Source organism: Oncorhynchus mykiss, chromosome 2 (assembly GCF_057628025.1).
Source record: "Oncorhynchus mykiss isolate SJ-2025 chromosome 2, ASM5762802v1, whole genome shotgun sequence".
NCBI lineage: Eukaryota > Metazoa > Chordata > Actinopteri > Salmoniformes > Salmonidae > Oncorhynchus > Oncorhynchus mykiss.
This window is the reverse complement of record NC_143023.1, coordinates 89,715,182-89,736,315: the sequence shown is the minus strand read 5'-3', so window position 1 is coordinate 89,736,315 and position 21,134 is coordinate 89,715,182. Positions and strand designations below refer to the sequence as shown.

The 21,134-nt window shown below is 41.4% G+C and overlaps 1 protein-coding gene across 1 annotated transcript; it reads left to right on the top strand.

The window, feature by feature from the left end:
* The first annotated feature begins 7,177 nt into the window (after positions 1-7,177).
* LOC110499378 (TBC1 domain family member 15) lies at positions 7,178-18,849 on the top strand. The gene is made up of 17 exons (XM_021576488.3): positions 7,178-7,358; positions 9,107-9,205; positions 9,283-9,357; positions 9,759-9,918; positions 10,626-10,833; positions 13,844-13,946; positions 14,147-14,359; positions 14,635-14,763; positions 15,036-15,139; positions 15,393-15,487; positions 15,892-16,008; positions 16,227-16,327; positions 16,462-16,561; positions 16,847-16,944; positions 17,145-17,261; positions 17,404-17,490; positions 17,610-18,849. The coding sequence occupies exons 1-17, from the start codon at positions 7,335-7,337 to the stop codon at positions 17,802-17,804; spliced, it is 2,025 nt and encodes a 674-aa protein (XP_021432163.3). The 5' UTR covers positions 7,178-7,334; the 3' UTR covers positions 17,805-18,849.
* Positions 18,850-21,134: the final 2,285 nt, after the last annotated feature.

Sequence of the window (21,134 nt, the reverse complement as noted above, 5' to 3'; positions counted from 1 at the left end):
AGACCCAGATGCAGAGAGTTCAAATAATGGACGATTATTATATAAACAGGGGGCAGGCAAAGGACAGGTCAAGGGCAGGCAGGGGTCGGTAGTCCAGGGCAGAGTCCCTAAGGTACAGAGCGGCAGGCAGACTCAGAGGCCGTCAGAGGTCAGTAATCCAGGGTAGAGGTTGACAGATTAATCGGAATGGCTGATTAATTAGGGCCGATTTCAAGTTTTCATAACAATCGGAAATAGGTATTTTTGGATTTTCCCCTTCCAATCTTGCAACCTTACAGTTAACTAGTCCAACGCAATAACGACCTGCCTCTCTCTCTCGTTGCACTCCACAAGGAGACTGCCTGTTATGCGAATGCAGTAAGCCAAGGTAAGTTGCTAGCTAGCATTAAACTTATCTTATAAAAAACAATCAATCATAATCACTAGTTAACTACACATTGTTGATGATATTACTAGATATTATCTAGCGTGTCCTGCGTTGCATATAATCTGACTGAGCATACAAGCATACAAGTATCAAAGTATCTGACAGAGCGGTGGTAGGCAGAAGCAGGCGTGTAAACATTCATTCAAACAGCACTTTCGTGCGTTTTGCCAGCAGCTCTTCGTTGTGCGTCAAGCATTGCCCTGTTTATGACTTCAAGCCTATTAACTTCCGAGATGTGGCTGCTGTAACCGAAGTGAAATGGCTAGCTAGTTAGCGCGTGCTTAATAGCGTTTCAAACTTCACTCGCTCTGAGCCTTGGAGTGGTTGTTACCCTTGCTCTGCATGGGTAATGCTGCTTCGATGGTGGCTGTTGTCGTTGTGTTGCTGGTTCGAGCCCAGGGAGGAGAGGGACGGAAGCTATACTGTTACACTGGCAATACTAAAGTGCCTATAAGAACATCCAATCGTCAAAAGGTTAATGAAATACAAATGGTATAGATGGAAAGACCTGATTGGTGGAGTGCTGCAGAGATTGTTGTCCTTCTGGAAGGTCCTCCCATCTCCACAGAAGAACTGTAGCGCTCTGTCAGAGTGACCAGTGGGTTCTTGTTCAGTTTGGCCGGGAAGCCAGCTCTAGGAAGAGTTTTGGTGGTTCCAAACATCTTCGATTTAAGAATGATGGAGGCCACTGTGTTCTTGGGGTCCTTCAATGCTGCAGAAATGTTTTGGTACCCTTCCCCAGATCTGTGCCTAGACGCAATCCTGTCTCGGAGCTCTGCGGACAATTCCTTCGACCTCATGGCATGGTTTTTTATCTGACATTTGCACTGTCAATTGTGTGACCTTATTTAGGCAGGTGTGTGTCTTTCCAAATCATGACTAATCAAGTTGTAGAAACATCTCAAGGATGATCAATGGAAAACAGGATGTACCTGAGATCAATTCGAGTCTCACAGCAAAGGGTCTAAGTATTTATGTAAATAAGTTATTTCTGTTTTGAATTTTTGTGCAAAAATTTCTCAACCTGATTTTGCTTTGTAAGTATGGGGTATTGTGTGCAGATTGCTGAGGAAATGTTTTTATTTCATACATTTTAGAATAAGGCTGTAACGTAAAAGAAATGTGGAAAAAGTCAAGGGGTCTGAATATTTTCCGAAGGCACTGTATAATCCAGAAAATGGAGCAGGAGATGTTTATGATGAAGACAATAGATGAGGAGAGGGAGAACCACAGGGTCAGAATACATGAAACTGTGGAAAAAGAGGTGGAGAAAAAATTTAGAGAGATGCAGAACGCAGGTGAGAAGGGATATAACAGTGAGGAGCAATTGACAGAAAGTAGATATCAAGGAAGAGAAAAACAGGAAGAGAACAAATTGATAGAACAGATGAAGGAAAGTCATAAATGTCTAGATGAAATTAAGATAAAACAGGCTGAGGGATTTAAGATTGGCGGAGACATTTGACAAAGATAGAAAGGAAGAGAGAGGATGATATTCCTGGAGAAGGAAAAGAAGAGGAAAAACTCAGGTTGGAGGAAGAAAAAAGAAAGACGATTAAGAACCTGGAGAATGAGAGGAAATAAACAGTAAATTGGAAGAAGAGAAAAAAAGAGAAAAGGAGATATTGAAGATCCTTGAGAATGAGATTAAGGAAAAACTGCATGAGAAACTTAGGTTTGAAGCAGAAAAGGAGAATAAAGAACCTGGAGAAGGAGAAATTAAAAGAAAAGGAGAATAAAGAACCTGAGTTGAGTTGAGTTTGAGTTTATTTTTCATTTTTACAGGGACAGTGCACATTAATCAACGTTTCAGTAAAAGTGCCGGTTTTAGCCAGCCGGCTAATTTTCAACCGCAGTCCCTGGGCAGGTTATTAAAACCAATTACAATATAGACAATAGCAACATAGGACAAGCAAGACATAGCATACAGACAGAGCAACATAGGACAAGCAATCACATTCCCTAAGCAATAAACCTGGAGAAGGAGAAATTAAAAGAAAAGGAGAAGAAAAGTTTGACTGAAGCAGAACAAGATGAAAAGAAGCACCTGGAGAAAGAGAAGAAGGATAACGAAAAAGCTGAGAAAAGGTTGGCTGAAGCTGAGAAAAGGTTGGCTGAAGCTGAGAAAAAGGTACAAAAGCAGGAGGAAAAAAAATAGAGTGCTTAAACTAAGGAAATTAAAAAGGAGCAGGAAAAGAGAGGAAAGAAAAGGAGAGGGAAGTGAAAATGAAACTGACAGAGAAGAGAATGATAGAGATGATGCGAAGAGGAGGAAGAGACAAACAGACATCAGAGGAGGATTCAGACTGGCAGATATGGAATGAGTCTGACTGATGGTGAGTGTTGAACCAAGCCTTAGCCTTCGATAGAATCTGAATAGAACCAGGTTGACAAGGTAAACATCTGTCATTCTGCCCCTGAGCAAGGCACTCTTCCCCGGGCTTCGAAGACGTGGATCTTGATTAAGGCAGCCCCTCCACACCTCTCTGATTCAGAGGTTGGGTTAAATGCAGAAGACACATTTCAGTTGAATGCATTCAGTTGTACAACTGACTAGATGCCCCCTTTAGCTACCAATAAAATCTGAATAGAGGTTGCTATGGAGTCATGTCAACATGCACCTGCTGTTCCAGATTTGTTGTATATCTCTCAGGTTATTTAGATATGCCAGGCTCATAACCTTATTGAACAGGACTTCGGAACTAGAATAGATATGACAGAACAGTATAGCTTTGCATCTGAAAATGATCTGTTTCCACCTCCCTGGGTATTATTCCTATGCCATATCAGTCACAGCTGTCTCAGAAGTTATAATAATAAGTGTTGAATTCTGATACATGAACTGATAAGTGTCTTAGAACCAAAGCTAACTGCTGTGTTTGTGTTACAGTGATTTGGACTGAACTTCCCAGACATGTTGGATGATGTCGCAAGGAGAAAAGGAAATCAGAAGGCAGAGGGGGAGAAAAGTAAACAATAAAGAGGAGTAAATGGTGGGATGTGGGGAGGTGCAGGGGGAAGACATTTTTTAAAGAAGAACCTAGGGGATTCAGAGGGAATAAAAAGTAAAAAAGGACAACCACCACCAGTTCATGTCATTGGCTCGTTGCTTCCTTCTATACATATTCTCATTTAGTTTGATGCCAAGTTTCACGGTTATTTGCCATGGGCTTCCAATGGCTATTCTGCTGCAGCTCCTCGTCCTTCTGCCTCTTTTTGAGCTGAACCATCTTGGCTTCCGGAACGCTCGAGGACTTTGATGACATTGTCCATCAGAGTCACTTTCTCTCTGAGGAGAACCACATTCGGAGACTCGGTGGGCTGCCTCTGAACAAAATGTATGGAAGGAGATGACCTTGTCAAAAAGTAAAATATATTAACTTTTGAACCAAATATTGTTACATACAATTGCACAATGATGAAGCTCAGAGCTTATGAAATGTATATATAGCAATTAATTCTACATCAAATTAAATTCAGTGAAAAATGAAGTTCCTACTGACAGTAAGGAGGCCTTGGACCAGGCATACACTCTCCTGGGACCAGTTCGTCCTGTATGTGGACAACCTGTTGAGGCAAAATAAAACAATCTATATATAGCCAAAATCATTTATTTTACGATATATTAGACAGATGTTGTTTGAGACAAAGCATCTAAAGATTTAACTTACTTATTCAAAATATTAAATGGAAAATAATTCACAGTTAGTTAAACTTCTTGAACAGCTGTATGCAGGGCTGGCCCTAGCCTTTTGGGAGCCCAAAGCAAACATTTTAGTGGCCCCCCTCTTGACAGCGGAGAGAAAAACAAATACGTTTAAGAGTTAATTTCCTGCAATTCTACACATTTTGCCATGACTTTCCCAGCGTAATATGATATCTGAGTGAGTGTTAATTAACCAAATTGATAGGGTCCCCCTTTCGCGCAGGACCCCTAGGCACATACCCTGTGTGCCCAGTCAGTAATTAGACCATGATTACTACAACTTTAGATAGCTGGCTAGGCTAATTTACCAATCTAAAATGTTTTAGCTGACATGGGCCAATTGAGTGACTGTCAGTGACTGACATACAAGTAACAAGACAGAAACTGCTGATGCACACCCACATTTCAAAATGTTACTTTATGTATTCTACCATTATAACTCTCAACAGTAAGTTCAGACCGACTGAGCCCCCCCCCCCCAAAAAAATACTAAATGAACCCTCCACAGAGGAGATTGGAGTATCTGTCCATAAGACCACTTTAAGCTGTACACTCCACAGAGCTGGCCTTTACGGAAGAGTGGCCAGAAAAAAAGCAATTTCTTAAAGAAAAAAACAAGCAAACACATTTGGTTTTGGCCAAAGGGCATGTGGGAGACTCCCCAAACATATGGAAGAAGGTACTCTGGTCAGATGAGACTAAAATTGAGCTTTTTGGCCATCAAGGAAAACTTTGTATGGTGCAAACCCAGTACCTCTCATCACCCCGAGAATATCATCCCCACAGTGAAGCATGGTGGTGGCAGCATCATGCTGTGGGAATGTTTTTCATCGGCAGGGACTGGGAAACTGGTCAGAATTGAAGGAATGATGGATGGCGCTAAATACAGGGAAATTCTTGAGGGAAACCTGTTTCAGTCTTCCAGAGATTTGAGACTGGGACGGAGGTTCACCTTCCCGCAGGACAATGACCCTAAGCATACTGCTAAAGCAACACTTGAGTGGTTTAAGGGGAAACATTTAAATGTCTTGGAATGGCCTAGTAAAATCCCAGACCTCAATCTAATTGAGAATCTGTAGTATGACTTAAAGATTGCTGTATACCAGCAGAACCCATCCAACTTGAAGGAGCTGGAGCAGTTTTTCCTTGAAGAATGGGCAAAAATCCCAGTGGCTAGATGTGCCAAGCTTATGGAGACATACCCCAAGAGACAGCTGTAATTGCTGCAAAAGGCATTGAGAGACAAAGTATTGACTTGGGGGGGGGGGGGGGGGGGGGGGTTTATTTCTTGTTTCACAGTAAAAAATATTTTGCATCTTCAAAGTGGTAGGCATGTTGTGTAAATCAAATGATACAACCCCCCCCCCCAAAAAAAAAAAAAATATTTTAATTCCAGGTTGTAAGCCAACAAAATAGCAAAAATGCCAAGGGTGGTGAATACTTTCGCAAGCCACTATATAGATAAAGTGACTATGCATAGATGATAAACAGAGTAGCAGCAGCATGAAAGAGGGGGTTGGTGGGTGGGTGGCGGGACACAATGCAAATAGTCCGGGTAGCCAATGTGCGGGGGCACCGGTTAGTGGGTGACATGTCTGGTGAGTATGCAGGCCATGGAAGAACTGGGACATTTTCAGCTTCCAGGAATTGTGTACAGATCCTTGTGACATGGGGCAGTGTATTATCATGCTGAAACACAAGGTGATAGCGGGTGAATGGCATGACAATGGGCCTCAGGATGTCATCACGGTATCTCTGTGCATTCAAATTGCATCGATAAAAGTCAACTGTGTTCATTGTCCTAGCTTACGCCTGCCAATAGCATAACCCCAACGCTACCACGGGGCACTATGTTCATAACGTTGACATCAGTAAACCACTCACCCACATGACGCCATTCACGCTGTCTGCCATCTGCCCGGTACAGTTGAAACCGGGATTTAATCTTGAAGAGCAAACTTCTCCAGTGTGCCAGTTTTCATCGAAGGTGAGCATTTGCCCACTGAAGTCGGTTACGATACCGAACTGCAGTCAGGTCAAGACCCTGGTGAGAACGATGAACAGAGATAAGCTTCCCTGAAACGGTTTTTCGGTTGTGCAAACCCACAGCTGTCTGGGTGGCTGGTTTCAGATGATCCCAGAGGTGAAGAAGCCGGATGTGGAGGTCCTGGGCTGTCGTAGTTACACATGGTCTGCGGGTGTGAGGCTGGTTGGACGTACTGCTAAATTCTCTAAAACAACGTTGGAGGTAACTTGTGGAAATTAACATTCAATTATTTGGCAACAGCTCTGGTGGACATTCCTGCAGTCAGCATGCCAATTGCACGCACCCTCAAAACTTGATGCATTTGTGGCATTGTGATGTGTGGCGGAACTACACATATTAGAGTGGCCTTTTATTGTCCACAGCACAAGGTCCACCTGTGTAATGACCATGCTGTTTAATCAGCTTCTTAATATGCCACACCTGTCAGGTAGCTAAATAATCTTGGCAAAGGAGAAATGCTCCCTAACAGAGATGTAAATACATTTGTGGACAAAATTTGAGAGAAATAATATTTTTGTGCAAATAGAACATTTCTGGGATATTCTATATTTCAGCTCATGAAAGATGGGACCAACACTTTACATGCTGCATTTATATTTTTGTTCAGGATATGTTAGCAACATGGTCCTGTTCCATGACATATCCAACACTTTAAAGGTTTTGACCATTTTATGGCCAATGGTTGTGACTGACCAAGTTTAAGGCAGTGGGGGCTGGTTGGAGGAGCTATATGAGGACTGGCTCATTGTAATGGCTGGAATACATGGAACAGAGTCAAACATGTAGTTTCCATATGTTTGATACCGTTCCATGTTTTCCTATTCCAGCCATTACAATGAGTCCAACCTCCTATAGCTCCTCCCACCACAGCATCCCTTGGTTTAGGGTAAACCAGAGTTTCATATTCCCAAGGCTCTCTCTGGGGTACAGGCTATATTCAATGCACCTGCCTCTACATCTAATCAAGAAAAATCTGAATAAAACGGGCACTTTTTAGATGGTCCCTTATTTGGGAATTCCGTCTGCGTGGTAACACCCAAGCCGTTACTGCGCCTGCGCTGCTACGGAAATGCGGAAGATGACTTGTCACTGTTGTTGTGGAAGCTGTCAGGCACGTGAGCTGTGCTACGTCGTCGTAAGTGGTAATAGGCGATATGTCGGCTGATACTCCTCCCAAGGTACTGAAAATGCACAACTTGTGGAATATCTTTGCGTCAGTTTTTTCGTATTTAGATGGATCTATCAATACATGTGAATATAACTGGATGGAGTAGAGTCCGTTGATACAGACGCTTGATCTTTCCCACTGTTGGTGGTTTCCATCAGCTGTTTCTCTTTCTTGCTAGCTAACGTAACGTTAGCTGGCTTACCGCCCACAATGCCACGAAAACATATCAATATATCTCGGTAGTTGAATTTATGACCTCGCCTGTGTTGTACTATCAGTTTCCGGTTTCAAGTTGCAAAAAAAAATCTATTCATCGGCCGAGTGTTTGCTCAATTAGCATCTTACTAACGTTACCTAGCTAGCTCATTGCTGGTCTATAACACTAACTAGTTACAGTAACTTAGCTTGTTAGCTAAACTGGCTGGCTATTTGGTTCAGTTATGGATTCCCTAGCTAGCCATCTAGCTACCCTCCCACTAAAATTGCTCTTAGTAGTACATCTTATACTGCACTGTTCTTTCTGAGATCGCTACCTCTCTGTCACATGAGAGCCTAACTGACCAATGAACGCAAATGTCAATAATGTTTCAGTGGACATCCGTATCCAACGGTCTCGTTGTTGTAGTTGGCAAGTGCACTTGGATGTAACGTGTTACAATACTGCTAGACAGTGGTGGAAAAATGACCCAATTGTCATACTTGAGTAAAAGTAAAGAAACTACTTGAGTAAAATTATTTGGTTTTAAATATACTTAAGTATCAAGAGTATAGATCATTTAAAGTTCCTTATTAAGCAAACCAGGCAGCAGCATTTTCTTGTTTTTATATTTACAGTTAGCCAGGGTCACACTCCAACACTGACATTATTTAAGCAATAAAGCACGACAGGGTGTGGTATATGGCCAGTATACCACGGCTAAGGGCTGTTGTTATGTACAACGCCTCGCGGAGTGCCTGGACACAACCCTTAGTCATGATATATTGGCCATATACCACACCCCCTCGTGCCTTAAATAATGGCTGAGTGTGACCTGGCAATTTGTAAATAAATGGCTGTCAGTTAAAATACATATTTTGTCATACCCGTGGTATATGGGTAGGGCTGTTCTTAGACACTATGCATACGGTCTGATATACCACGGCTGTCAGCCAATCAGCAATTATAAACTGGGTGGTTCGAACCCTGAATGCTGATTGGCTGAAAGCCGTGTTATATTGCACTGTATATCATGCGTTGAGTTGTGCCTAAGAACAGCCCTTAGCCATGGTCTATTGGCCATATACCACACCCCCTCGGGCCTTACTGCTTAAAGCATGTGTGTTTAGTGAGTCCACCAGATCAGAGGCAGTAGGGATGACCAGGGATGTTCTCTTGATAAATGTGTGAATTTAAAAAATGTCCTGTCCTGCTAAGCATTCAAAATGTAACAAGTTATTTTGGGTGTCAGGGAAAATGTATGGAGTAAAAAGTACATTATTTTCTTCAGGTATGTAAGTGAAGTAAAAGTTGTCAAAAAATATGAACAGTAAAGTACAGATACCCCAGAAAACTACTTAAGTACTTTAAAGTATTTTTAATTGAGTACTTTACACCACTGCCAACTATTGTTGGCCAATATTCTTAGTAATAGTGAGGAAGAATAACATGTAGAATGTCAACGGTAGGCTTTTAAGGCAATATAAAAACACATAGATAGCTAAGCTGTTTGGAAATAATGTCACCTATTCATATTCCTGCTGTATTGTCTTTTTCTTCAGGTGCTATTTGAACATGAAGGTGTTTTCATTCACTCAAATACTGAAGACAGTGAAGACCAAGATCTGCTTGTTTCTGGGTTCCTACGTATTATTGATAAGGTATCAGTTGTTGATTGTATTTATAATATTTAATTGCTGGTTGCATGATTGCTTATTGTGTTTTTAATATTTACTAGGATGGTGAAATCATTGTGGAATACAAACCCTTGGAGGACACTGTTGATCCATCCAACATGCTCTGTGCTGGCAAGGTTTGACTTTTTATTTTTATTTATTTTTATAAAAAAAAAAAAATGTTTTACTCGCTGAAATGCTACCCAGTTGTTCAGCAGCAGTGTACATTTACCACCATGTAAATTGGATGGAAAACCGGTCATGCGTTTCAGATCACAAGTGTTAAGATGCATCTTTATGGAAGATTTGTGTGTATTTGTCAAAGTTTTCAACAATGGCGGATAGGGATAGGCTTCACAAACAGCCGCCTTTCAATAACTATTCCATTAACATTCTTTACGATTCAGCAAATTCCAGAACTCCAACAGTTAGCAGCACCTCTCACACATCTGTTTTAAAATTCTATAATTTGAATGATAATGATAGGTAAAGGCTTGAATCATGTTATTAACGAGGCATATCCATTCCATTCCCCCAGGATTCCAGCTCAGTGATGGAGTGGGCCTATTGTCCTGGGGAGGAGAGGTCGTCACCTCAGCAGGCCGTGGTGCTGGAGCAGCAGCAGAGCTACGAGACCGAGTGGGACATGATCAACGCAGTCTCCTTTCCCAAGAGGAAACCCTGCTCCAACGGAGAGGGTGGGTGGATAATTGGGTGCATTCGTTGTAGCTCGCACGGATGGAATGCAATGCATCCTACATGTAACATGAGCTTTGTTGCTGATGCTTCGTTCAGACTTATTCACTCAATACATGAGTTAATTTACAGCAGAAGTTGTCTAAGTAGTGTGAAGTGGGATTGAAATGATATGATTTTAAATTAAAGTAATTTGGGGTTTGCTTATATTTTTCCTGTAATAGTGTGTCACTCAGTAAACAACTACTCGAGTAAAAGTCCAAAAGCATTTGGTTTTAAATATACTTAAGAATCAAAAGTTAAAGTATAAATCATTTAAAATTCCTTATATTAAGCAAATCAAGCAGCGTAGTTAAAAAAAACCAAATATATATATTTGATTTTTTACAGATGGCCAGGGTCATACCCCAACCCTCATACACTATTTACAATTATAAACTGTGGTTTGAGCCCTGAATGCTGATTGGCTGAAAGCTGTGATATTTCAGGATGTCATTGAAATGCGTTTCTTGTATATCCCCCTGAGATATATATATATATATATATTTATATTATATTATATATGAAAGAATGATAATCTCTTGCCGAGGTTTGGGCTTTCCTTTGTCAATCTCCACTTTTGGTTTATTAAGGACTGAACTTGAATTGCATGTTGACTTAACAGATAAGGTCAGAATGAAACCTGATTCATTCCTTTGCTTTCTTCCAGGTGCATTGAACCACACACATGAGAAAAGCAAGTGGTCCTTCACCTTCAGTGTGTGGGACTTGAGGTCTATCACAGTGAAGGAGGAAGGCTGGTCCCGTCTGGTGTTCGGAATGAAGGAGCCACCCACCCTACTGCCATCCCTCCACTTCCACCTGGGGGGCAGTGAAGGCTTCATTGACTGCCTGAGGAGATACATCATAATCACAGAGTGAGTCTCTGTGTCTGGTCTGCTAAACTAGTTTGCATGGTCCAACTGGCTCTGAAATGGAAAATAGTGGTTTGACGATTAATCAATCAAATTGATTTATCAGCAGTTGTCACAAAGTGCTATAGAGTAGACGCCGAAGAGCCAGCAGGAGCAGACGTGGTCAGTGAAAAGTTTTTCGAAAAAAGAGACCTAGAGAGGAACAAGGATCAGACGTTGATATATTATGATTCCATCCAGCACCGTGGTTATTGCAGGAGTACAATTTTGTTTCTAAGTGGAATCGCAGATGCTAAATGATCTCTGACAATGTTACATAGGCCAGGTAATGTTACCGTAGTGGATGCAGTGTAGTGTATCACCAGCAGAGGGAGCCAATGAGCCCATTTGAATCACAGGTTGATTATGTTCTTTAATACTACTCCAAAGGACAGTGAATGAGTGTCAGTGTGGACAATGACTCAGTATAAAGACACTGTATGAGTGTGTATGTTTACAGACAGTCTAAGAAAACAGTAGTTACACAGTAGCGTCAAACCTATTTGTGAGACTTTCTTGGACTGGATTACAAAAAGAACAGCAGCCCCGTCGCGGATGTTGACGTCTTGCTGCCAGACAAATGAAACAACTTCTTTGAGGACAATACAGTGCCACCGACGCGGCCCGCTACCAAAGACTGTGGGCTCTCCTTCTCCGTGGCCAACGTGAGTAAAACATTTAAACGTGTTAACCCTCACAAGACTGCCGGCCCAGACGGCATCCCTAGCCGCGTCCTCAGAGCATGCGCATACCAGCTGGCTGGTGTGTTTACGGACATAGTCAACCAATCCTTATCCCAGTCTGCTGTCCCCACATGCTTCATGATGGCCACCATTGTTCCTGTTCCCAAGAAAGCTAAGGTAACTGAACTAAATGACTATCTCCCCGTAGCACTCACTTCTGTCATCATGAAGTGCTTTGAGAAACTAGTCAAGGATCAGATCACCTCCACCCTACCTGTCACCCTAGACCCACTTAAGTTTGCATACCGTCCACAGACAATGCAATCGCCATCACACTACACATTGCCCTAGCCCATCTGGACAAGAGGAATACCTATGTATGAATGCTACTCATTGACTACAGCTCAGCATTCAACACCATAGTACCCTCAACTTATCATTAAGCTTGAGACCCTGTGTCTTGACCCTGCCCTGTGCAACTGGGTCCTGGACTTCCTGACGGACCACCCCCTCAGGTGGTGAAGGTAGGAAACAACCTCTCCACTCCGCTGATCCTCAACACTGGTGCCCCACAAGGGTGCGCTCTCAGCCCTCTCCTGTGCTCCCTGTTCACCCATGACTGCGTGGCTATGCACGCCTCCAACTCAATCATCAAGTTTGTAGACGACCCTACAGTGGTAGGCTTGATTACCAACAACGACAGGGAGGGAGGAGGTGAGGGCCCTCAACGTTGCCAAAACAAAAGAGATGATTGTGGACTTCAGGAAACAGAAAAGGGAGCATCCCCCTATCCACATTGAGGGGACAGCAGTGGAGAAGATGGACTCAGTGTTCATATCACCGACAAACTGAAATGGTCCATGCACACCTCAGGAGGCCAAAACATGTGTCTTGTCACCAGAGGGTGGTGAGGTCTGCTCAACGCATCACCGGGGGCAAACTACCTGCCCTCCAGGACACCTACAACCCGATGTCACAGGAAGGCCATAAAGATCATCAAGGGCAATAACCACCTGAGCCACGGCCTGTTCACCCCGCTTTCATCCAGAAGGCGAGGTCGGTACAGGTGCATCAATGCTGGGACAGAAGTTGTTTTTCAATCTCTATCTCAAGGCCATCAGATTTGTTAAACAGCCATCGCTAGCACAGAGAGGCTGTTGCCTATCCACAGACTTGATATCATTGTCCACTTTAATAATGCCACTTTAAGAATGTTTACATATCTCACATTACTCATCTCATATGTATATACTGTATACTGTATCCTTCACTATATATTCTTTAGTATCTATTGCATCTTAGCCGCTCTGTCACTGCTCATCCATTCCTTTACTAGATCGTGTGTATTAGGTTTTGTTGTGGAATTTTTCAGATATTAGGTTTTGTTGTGGAATTGATAGATATTACCTGTTAGATACTTCTTCACGGTCGGATCTAGAAGCATAAGCATTTCGATACACATGGTTAGCTGATGTTATTGTGAGTGTATGTGACCAATACAATTTTATTTGATTTTGAGGAATACATTTTACCTCTTGTAGCAATGCCCACCATTAGACCAGGAGTTAATTGGTAGGTACAATTGGTAAGCTACCTGTGTTTTTCCTCTTTTTGGCTCTGACAACGGTTTTTTATTCTTTTATCAGCTGAAACGCTGTTGGACTTTTCATGGTGTTTCTTATCTATATGCTAATGCTAGTGATTTGCATAAGATGTATAGCAAACACTTGGTTTCCCTCTCCTGGTCCCTTCTTCTGTCTGACTGTTGGGGTTAGCGGGCAGTTTCTCCTCATGAAAGAGTCTGGTTTTCTGTTTGAGGCAAATATCACAACAGATAATTCCTCCTATATAGAGGCACTGTGCTCCTCTATCGCAGTCAGAGCAGATAGCTGTTATTAAAGTTCTTATCATGGCTTTTCATAATGAAATTGTTTGGATTAAGTACCGGCTGGCCATTTTCAGCCAGGCGTCTGGTTAGAACTGAAAACAGGCGATGATTGACATCACATCCTGTACCATGCCTTGTCTCAAATTGTATATCTTATTTTTGTATGATTAATCCTCTATTAATTGACGTGAATTTGAATAATATTGGGGCTTTCATGGGCTTTGCATGACAAAGAAACCCCTCACGTTTTTGAGGTATAGGGTATATGTTGTGTTCTGTCCCTCCCCTCATATAGAATGCCTTTATCTGAAATAGAGCTCACTTGATAGGGATGGATCTCTACTTATAGGCTGACAACAAATACGTATTTTTTTAAATTCTCTATTTCCTCATATGTTTTCAGGGCCCCAGATGATGAAACCTGCCTGCTGGTCAGCACTCCCAACCGAGCTCTCTCTCAGTCCTTCGAGAACCTTTTGGATGACAACAACTACGGCCTTGTTACTGTAATGTGTCATGCAATATACCTGTTATACGAATGGCACTTACCTGTATGGAAAAAACTTACTTTAGCAAAACGGTTTGCACAGAAGTTAGTTTTTGTTATTGGATAAATTCAGGTAGTACATCTCTGTTTCAGTGAGTTTTTTTTTTTTTTTTACCTCAGTTTGGTTGCCTAATTATTTTGACCCTGTTTCCCCAACAGAAGCTGAAGAAGGATCCCTATGTGACAACGTTGGGCGGCTTCTCCAAGGTCACCAACTACATCTTCGATGCGTTCCGCGGCCCAGAGCTGGAGCAGCAGCAGCGGAAGCCCCATGAGGAGGTAGCTGACCTGGACATCCTGGGACTGGGAGAGGTCATCCCTGGCCTGGAGATCAACCAGCAGGAGGAACCTGGCTTTGAGGTTATCACCAGGGTGAGTAGTACATAAAAACTACATGATCTTTATTTCATGACTTTACTTGTGTCTTGCACCTGGACGTTGCTGTATGTGCGTACACTACATGTTGTGAGTAGGGGATCCCCTGGTCTGACTATGGCTTTATCTTCCGAGGCAAGCCAGCAGCTGGATGCAGGGTGTAATGATAACGGCTGCTGGCACAATGGGTGTCTGGTCTTCAGCTGGGGTTTGACTTTTAACGTGGTTACAGCGCAGAAGAATGCATGGTCTTATTGGTTGGTGTCTCTCAGATGGACCTGGGCGCCAGGCCAGAGGTAACAAGGAGGGAGCCACTGTCTGCAGAGGACTGGGCTAAGCACCAGGACCAGGAAGGAAGGGTGGAAAATGTCCCTCAACTCAAGAAAATCATATTCAAAGGCGTACGTTGAGTTTTGTAAAATTACCAGAATGATGAAGCACCTTCTCTAGTAAATCTCCAGCCAAACTCTCTGGGACAGTTTCCCAGACACAGAATAAGCATAGTACGGGACTAAAATAATTTCTATTGAACATGCTGTTTAGCCCAGGGCTAGGCTTAATTTGTTTCTGCCAAACTGACCTTCTATATACATTGGTGTGGTAACTAACTATCCATAAAAATTCTGGGTATGTCTATAAAGTGATTCCTGTCAATGTTGTGCTGATCCTGTAGGGCTTGTGCCATGCGGTGAGGAAAGAGGCCTGGAAGTTTCTGCTGGGGTATTACACCTGGGACAGCACCTACGACGAGCGGAAAGGCCAACAGAGGAGGAAAACGTATGTGTGCTTTACTAAGACAGACATTCTATATGAAACCCACATGTCTTTCTTATAAGACAGGAATAGTCAAATGCAGATTTTGAGCGGTTTCATTACCATCAAAGTGGCTGTTACCATGAAGGTCATAAGGTCTTTGTTGACATTTTCCTTTGTTAACCAGCAGAGCCATATGAGATTGTGAATATCAGCAAAGTAAAATGTAATTCTGAAGATATTCTCTTCCCTCTCTTGCTTCCCCCTGGTGAATAAGGGATGAGTACTTCAGGATGAAGCTCCAGTGGAAGTCGGTGAGTGAGGAGCAGGAAAGGAGAAACTCCAGGTTAAGAGACTGCAGGAGCCTGATAGGTAATTTATATATATCTACCCTGCTGTCTTAGGAGAGTTGTTGTTGATGATTCATTTCAAATCAAATGTTATTGGTCACATACACGTGTTTAGCAGATGTTATTGCGAGTGTAGTGTAATGCTTGTGCTTCATTACTGCATTGTCGGAACATCTACAAGTAGTATCTAACAATTTCACAACATATACCCAATGCACACAAATCTAAGTCATTTTAAGCCTTTTGGCTTTTGTTTCATCACTTGTGTTGTTTTTACTGTTAAATGTGTTGTGATTTTAAATGCACTTTTAGATCAATTTTGTTAATGGATGCATCTGTAATGACTGCCTTAGCATGGTGTACCTTTCCTGAACGAGGCGTAGTATGGTTCTTTATTTATCATCTGTGAATGTGTTGTCTTCTCAGAGAAGGACGTGAACAGAACAGACAGAACCAACAGGTTCTATGAAGGCATAGACAACCCAGGCCTGGTGTTACTACATGACGTCTTGATGACGTACTGCATGTATGATTTTGATCTGGGTAAGTTATAGCATTATTGCCAAGAAGTGCAGCAGAGATAATTTATGTGAATGAAAATGTAATCTGATTGGCATAGATGCAATCGATGTCCCTTAGGAAATTATTGTAATTTACCTGTGGTAACGGCAATCATGAGCTGACAACTGCATATCAGTGCGATTTTTGTTAAGTTCACCTTATTTAACGTTGTGGGAATGTTTCCTTGTACTTGTCTCCAGGTTATGTTCAGGGTATGAGTGACCTCCTCTCCCCGATCCTCTATGTGATGGACAACGAGGTGGATGCCTTCTGGTGTTTTGTCTCCTTCATGGATCAAATGGTGAGTAATCAGATTAGCTTTGTTTTGTCTGCTGCTGTTAGTTTGATGAAACAAAACTAATGTTAACTTTGATATGCCTGAGTGTGACTCTTTCATTACTCAACCATAACGTGTGTGTGTGTGTGTGCGCGCAGCACCAGAACTTCGAAGAGCCGATGCAGGGCATGAAGACTCAGCTGATCCAGCTCAGTACTCTGTTGAGGCTGCTGGACCTGGCCTTCTGGAACTACCTCGGTACGTAACACACCTCAAACATTCACCTGTTTAGGATCAACTTACAAAAGTATATACTTCTTTTATATATTTTTATTTTGCATGAAGCCATAAAGATTGAGGTAAATCCTGAAAAGAAAACTAAGCAAATATGCAGATTATCAACCAATACCAATAGTATTTTATAGTTTTAATTTAGTTAAAGTTAAAAACAACAACCTATCTTTGAAAAGGAAGTAGCGACTGACTACCGTCCTTGGTCCCATTTGATTTCTCCTCATCAGTGTTTTGTTTTGGTTCCTCCAGAGTCACAGGATTCAGGTTACCTGTATTTCTGTTTCCGGTGGTTACTGATCCGCTTCAAGAGGGAGCTCAGTTATCCAGATGTCCTTCGTCTGTGGGAGGTGAGTGCTGTTCATGCATCGACCTATCAGCGTAAGTGTCTCCCTTGTAATTTAGGGGGAAGTCAATCTGTCAGTCTCGCGCTTATGAGATTTATTTAATGATTCTAGTTGATGCTTTTATTACATTTCTTTTTGACTTCATGGTTTATCTTTATGCATTCTGATGGTTCTTGTTAATAAGACTTCCGGGTTCTGCTTAGGTCATGTGGACTGGCCTGCCCTGCCAAAACTTCCATCTGCTGGTGTGCTGTGCCATCCTAGACTCAGAGAAAAGGAAAATCATGGAGGAAAACTATGGCTTCAATGAGATCCTCAAGGTAACAGCTGTTATTTGCAAGTTTCAACTGGTTTGTCAGTTTAATTCTTTTTTTTTAATCAGACATATTTTCAAGGTGGGTTGTTTGGAGTGTTTTGTAAGTTATTTAGTTTTAAATGTCATTGTTTTGTATGTTATCACAGCACATCAATGAACTATCAATGAAGCTGGACATTGAAGAAATCCTTCACAAATCAGAGGCTATTTGTATGCAAATCAGAAGTTGTAAGGTACAGTATGTTCAAGGATTGCTATTTATTTATACGTTCAATTAAGTCAATAACCTGCAGATTCATAATTACATATTGGTTGTATATAATCTACATTTTCTTTTTTCATTTCCTTTCAGGATTTGCCTTATTCAGTAAGTGAGATCCTGGGATTCAACACAGAAAGCAAATTTCCCAGATTAGAAGGGAGGGAGTTTGGAACTCTTGATTCCCCCAGACCCACACAAAGACAGGAGGTCTTCTCTAATGGTCACAACAGACATTACAGAGAACCCCCTACTCACAACGGCTGCAAAGTCTCCTTCATATCATAGTGAACAATATCATTCACACAGACTTTGCAATGTCCACATACCAGAAAGAGTATTTTGGATTCAGTTATTGGATAAGTTGGTAACTGAAACCAGTTTATCAAGTAACTATAAGAAGAAATTTGAAGAGAAAAGAATGAAAAAAATGATTTAAATTTTTTTGTACCATATTGTCTTTCATTGAAATGGTAAGTCATTCCTTCAATCCTTGCTAAGGATATTTTGTAAAGATGGGCAAGGTGAGTTTGCATTGTAAAGTTATAATGTGCTGTTTTTTATTTAAACTATAACCTTTTCCTGAGTCATGCGCACAAGTATTAAAATCTAGTCCTGGGATTTCAATGTTTATTGATTCAAATTTTGAAAAGTTAAGGAAAGGCTTACGGAGTTAAGATTTGTCCAAATATTAATTTGATAGTATATGACAAAAGGCTGTACAATATGTGTTGTCTTGAGGCTCTGTGATAATAAGACACTTTTGAAGATTAAAATATTTAGAACAAAACAAAAACCAACATGTCCTTGTTACTCAGCTTTACCAGTGAATTCAAATAAAAAATATAGCCTTTGATTGTGTACTCAAACATCAGTACTAATGCGTTTATTTAGGTCCATAAGATTGGACCTTTTCTTAGTGATGAAAGATTTCATTTTAACTCTCATTTCATATGTATCTGGTACTGTATTGATAAAGCCTCTTGAGTAGAAGGATCCGGTCCCACCTCGTAGACGTGGCCCAAAAATACTATTTGAGCAAGGTTGGGTCCAGTCCACCCACATCACTTGTATGTAACATTTTCCTGGAAGACTTCCTTTGACCATATTTGGCAAAAACTCAAATTGATTTTTGGGCTCCAAAATATCAATGGTATTACAATTTTGTTGACTGTTTATACCATAGTATTAAAAAATGGTTTTGCTTGTTCTCCAACTATTTTAATTGTGGACTGTCTATCTGGCCCAGGAGGAAAACAGTAGTGAGTTCTTCAGAACTCATTGAGTTGTGGACTATTACTTAAGGCAATAAAAGCAATCCTTTTAAGATTTATTTCAATTTATCCTGTTGAATATGCGACTGATCCTGTTACATGTGTTGTCATTTCCCAACTTTCTTAGCCAAATTACTAAGAACAGGATGTATTTCTACTGTTTCGAAATACTCTTTTTAGTGAATTGGCTACAAATTTGTCATCTCATAGTTTGATAATGCACTTGACCTCGGATTAAGAATTACGTCTCTCTCTTCCCTTAAATGAACAGTTCACATGAATGTACGATAGTGTGTGCACTGATAACAGATCCGTAGATAACAGGTCCGTATTTACAAAAACTGTTTCCTGTCACTTTAGGTATTGTCCTAATTCACATGGGGATATAGCTTTTGTGTTCTTGGTGTGTTGCAAGAAAACCTTAACCTGTTGGATTTTTTTTTGGTGCAATTTTCCATAATGTCAGCCATCTGTATTAGCCTTTTGTCTCCAATATTTACATGGTATATGCCCTTTTTTTATTCAAATGACCAGTCATTCAGGAAGTTGTGCAGAAATGTCACACTGTGAGTCATTTCACTGCTGCTTGAAGTATCAGACTAACTCACGTCTTCCCCCATAATTCCACTTAAAATGCAGGCCATGCACAGCTTCCAAGTGGCATTTCACCCTTTCAAGTCTGATAGACGTCAGGACGTGACGATCTTCAGCCTTGGTGACAGTTCACAGCGATGCCTGTGTCTTTGATGGAAGACATTTGGAGATGTCTCAGACATAGATTGAGGGTCTCAGACTGGGAGGGAATGGGAAAAGTGAGGTGGAGGTAGCCTGCCTATCACAACAATCTGTTCATAATGGGCAGGCAGTTAGAACAAAGCAGCAGCACCCCGGCCTCGGCTCCTGTCTCCCAACGCTCTTTCATTTCCTGTCCCACAGGAAATTGCCTCAGTCAGCCGATAGGTTATTGCCCACAACTATGATTTATTTATCTGCCATCTCCCTGGGTTTTCATTAAAGAAGAGGCTCAGGCTGCTTTGTGTTGACTGACAGGTGCTTACTCACCTATCTGTAAACATTGGGGTTGATAATGACTGAACGGCAGAAAGAGTGAATATTCAGAATGGACAGCACAATTTGTTGGGAAGCCAAACACACCCAGTCTCATCAGTTTCTGTGTGAGGATACACAATATTAGTTAATCCAGTTGTCACCATAGCTCATGTAAATTGTATATGCAGATGAGAATTTTGTCCATTACATTCACCGTCCATGATTGTCTCCATGATGTCATTTCCAGGGGTATGATGGAAGACCACACCTTATTGGATGGGGACAACCGACGTTAAAACAGTATCTGAAGTACTCCATTCTCTTTTTCCTTTGTTCGAATGCCAATCATGGTTTTGTAGATCAGGTTTAAAGTACAGTAGGCCAATACCAGAAGAGGCTGGTGGTAGGAGCTATAGAAGGACAGGCTCATTGTAATGGCTAGAATGGCAGACATGAAATGTTATCAGGACCACAATGGAAATACATCCCAGACTTACTGCTGGTATCCTTTACAAAGAAGGAGAGCTGTTCTACGAGTGATCTAATAAAAAGTCAACAAAAGTCTATAGAGGGGCCGTTACTGCATCAATGTCCGCTACAATAGGGCGCCCTGGAGGTTTTGTAACGTTGTGTAATTTCGGCAAAGTATAAAAAGTGGCAATTTTAGGGTGTTGAATAGCTAAAAAGTTGTGTTATTTTTTGGTTATCTGACCAGAACTTAAATACCCATCTAGGACAGGAAAGATTGTGTTCTGAAATTGGGCAGTGGGGTCACTTCTGTGTTTCTTGTAAAAGGTGTTGTCAAACTGTCTGTGACACTCATTTACATAAACAGTCCTATCCATGAGTACAGCAGGGTGGGTAAGGACTGACATATCGGATTGTAAATCAAGCAAAGCTTGTTTTTCATCCTTAGGTAAATTATGGAAAGATATTTACTCCTGTATGTTCTTAAGGAGATGATCAACATATTTTTCAACAAGTCTGCAATATGTCTCAATAGAGGGATTGCGATTGGTTGGAGGTACAAAATAACTTGTACTTCTAAAAGGAGTCGGAGTATGTGCAGGTGAGCAACCTACTGGTTCAATAGAAATATCACGATTAGGGGAGCTAAAGTATTCCCTTAAACGGATGTTTCTAAAAACTTAAACATGTCTACCTTAACATCAACATTTTTGCACTGGTTTGTAGGCACAAAAGATAACCCTTTATTAAGCAAGAAGATATGGGCAGGGCTCAATATCTTGCTTGATAAATTAAAAACACTCAGTCCCGTATCCTCCATGATTTA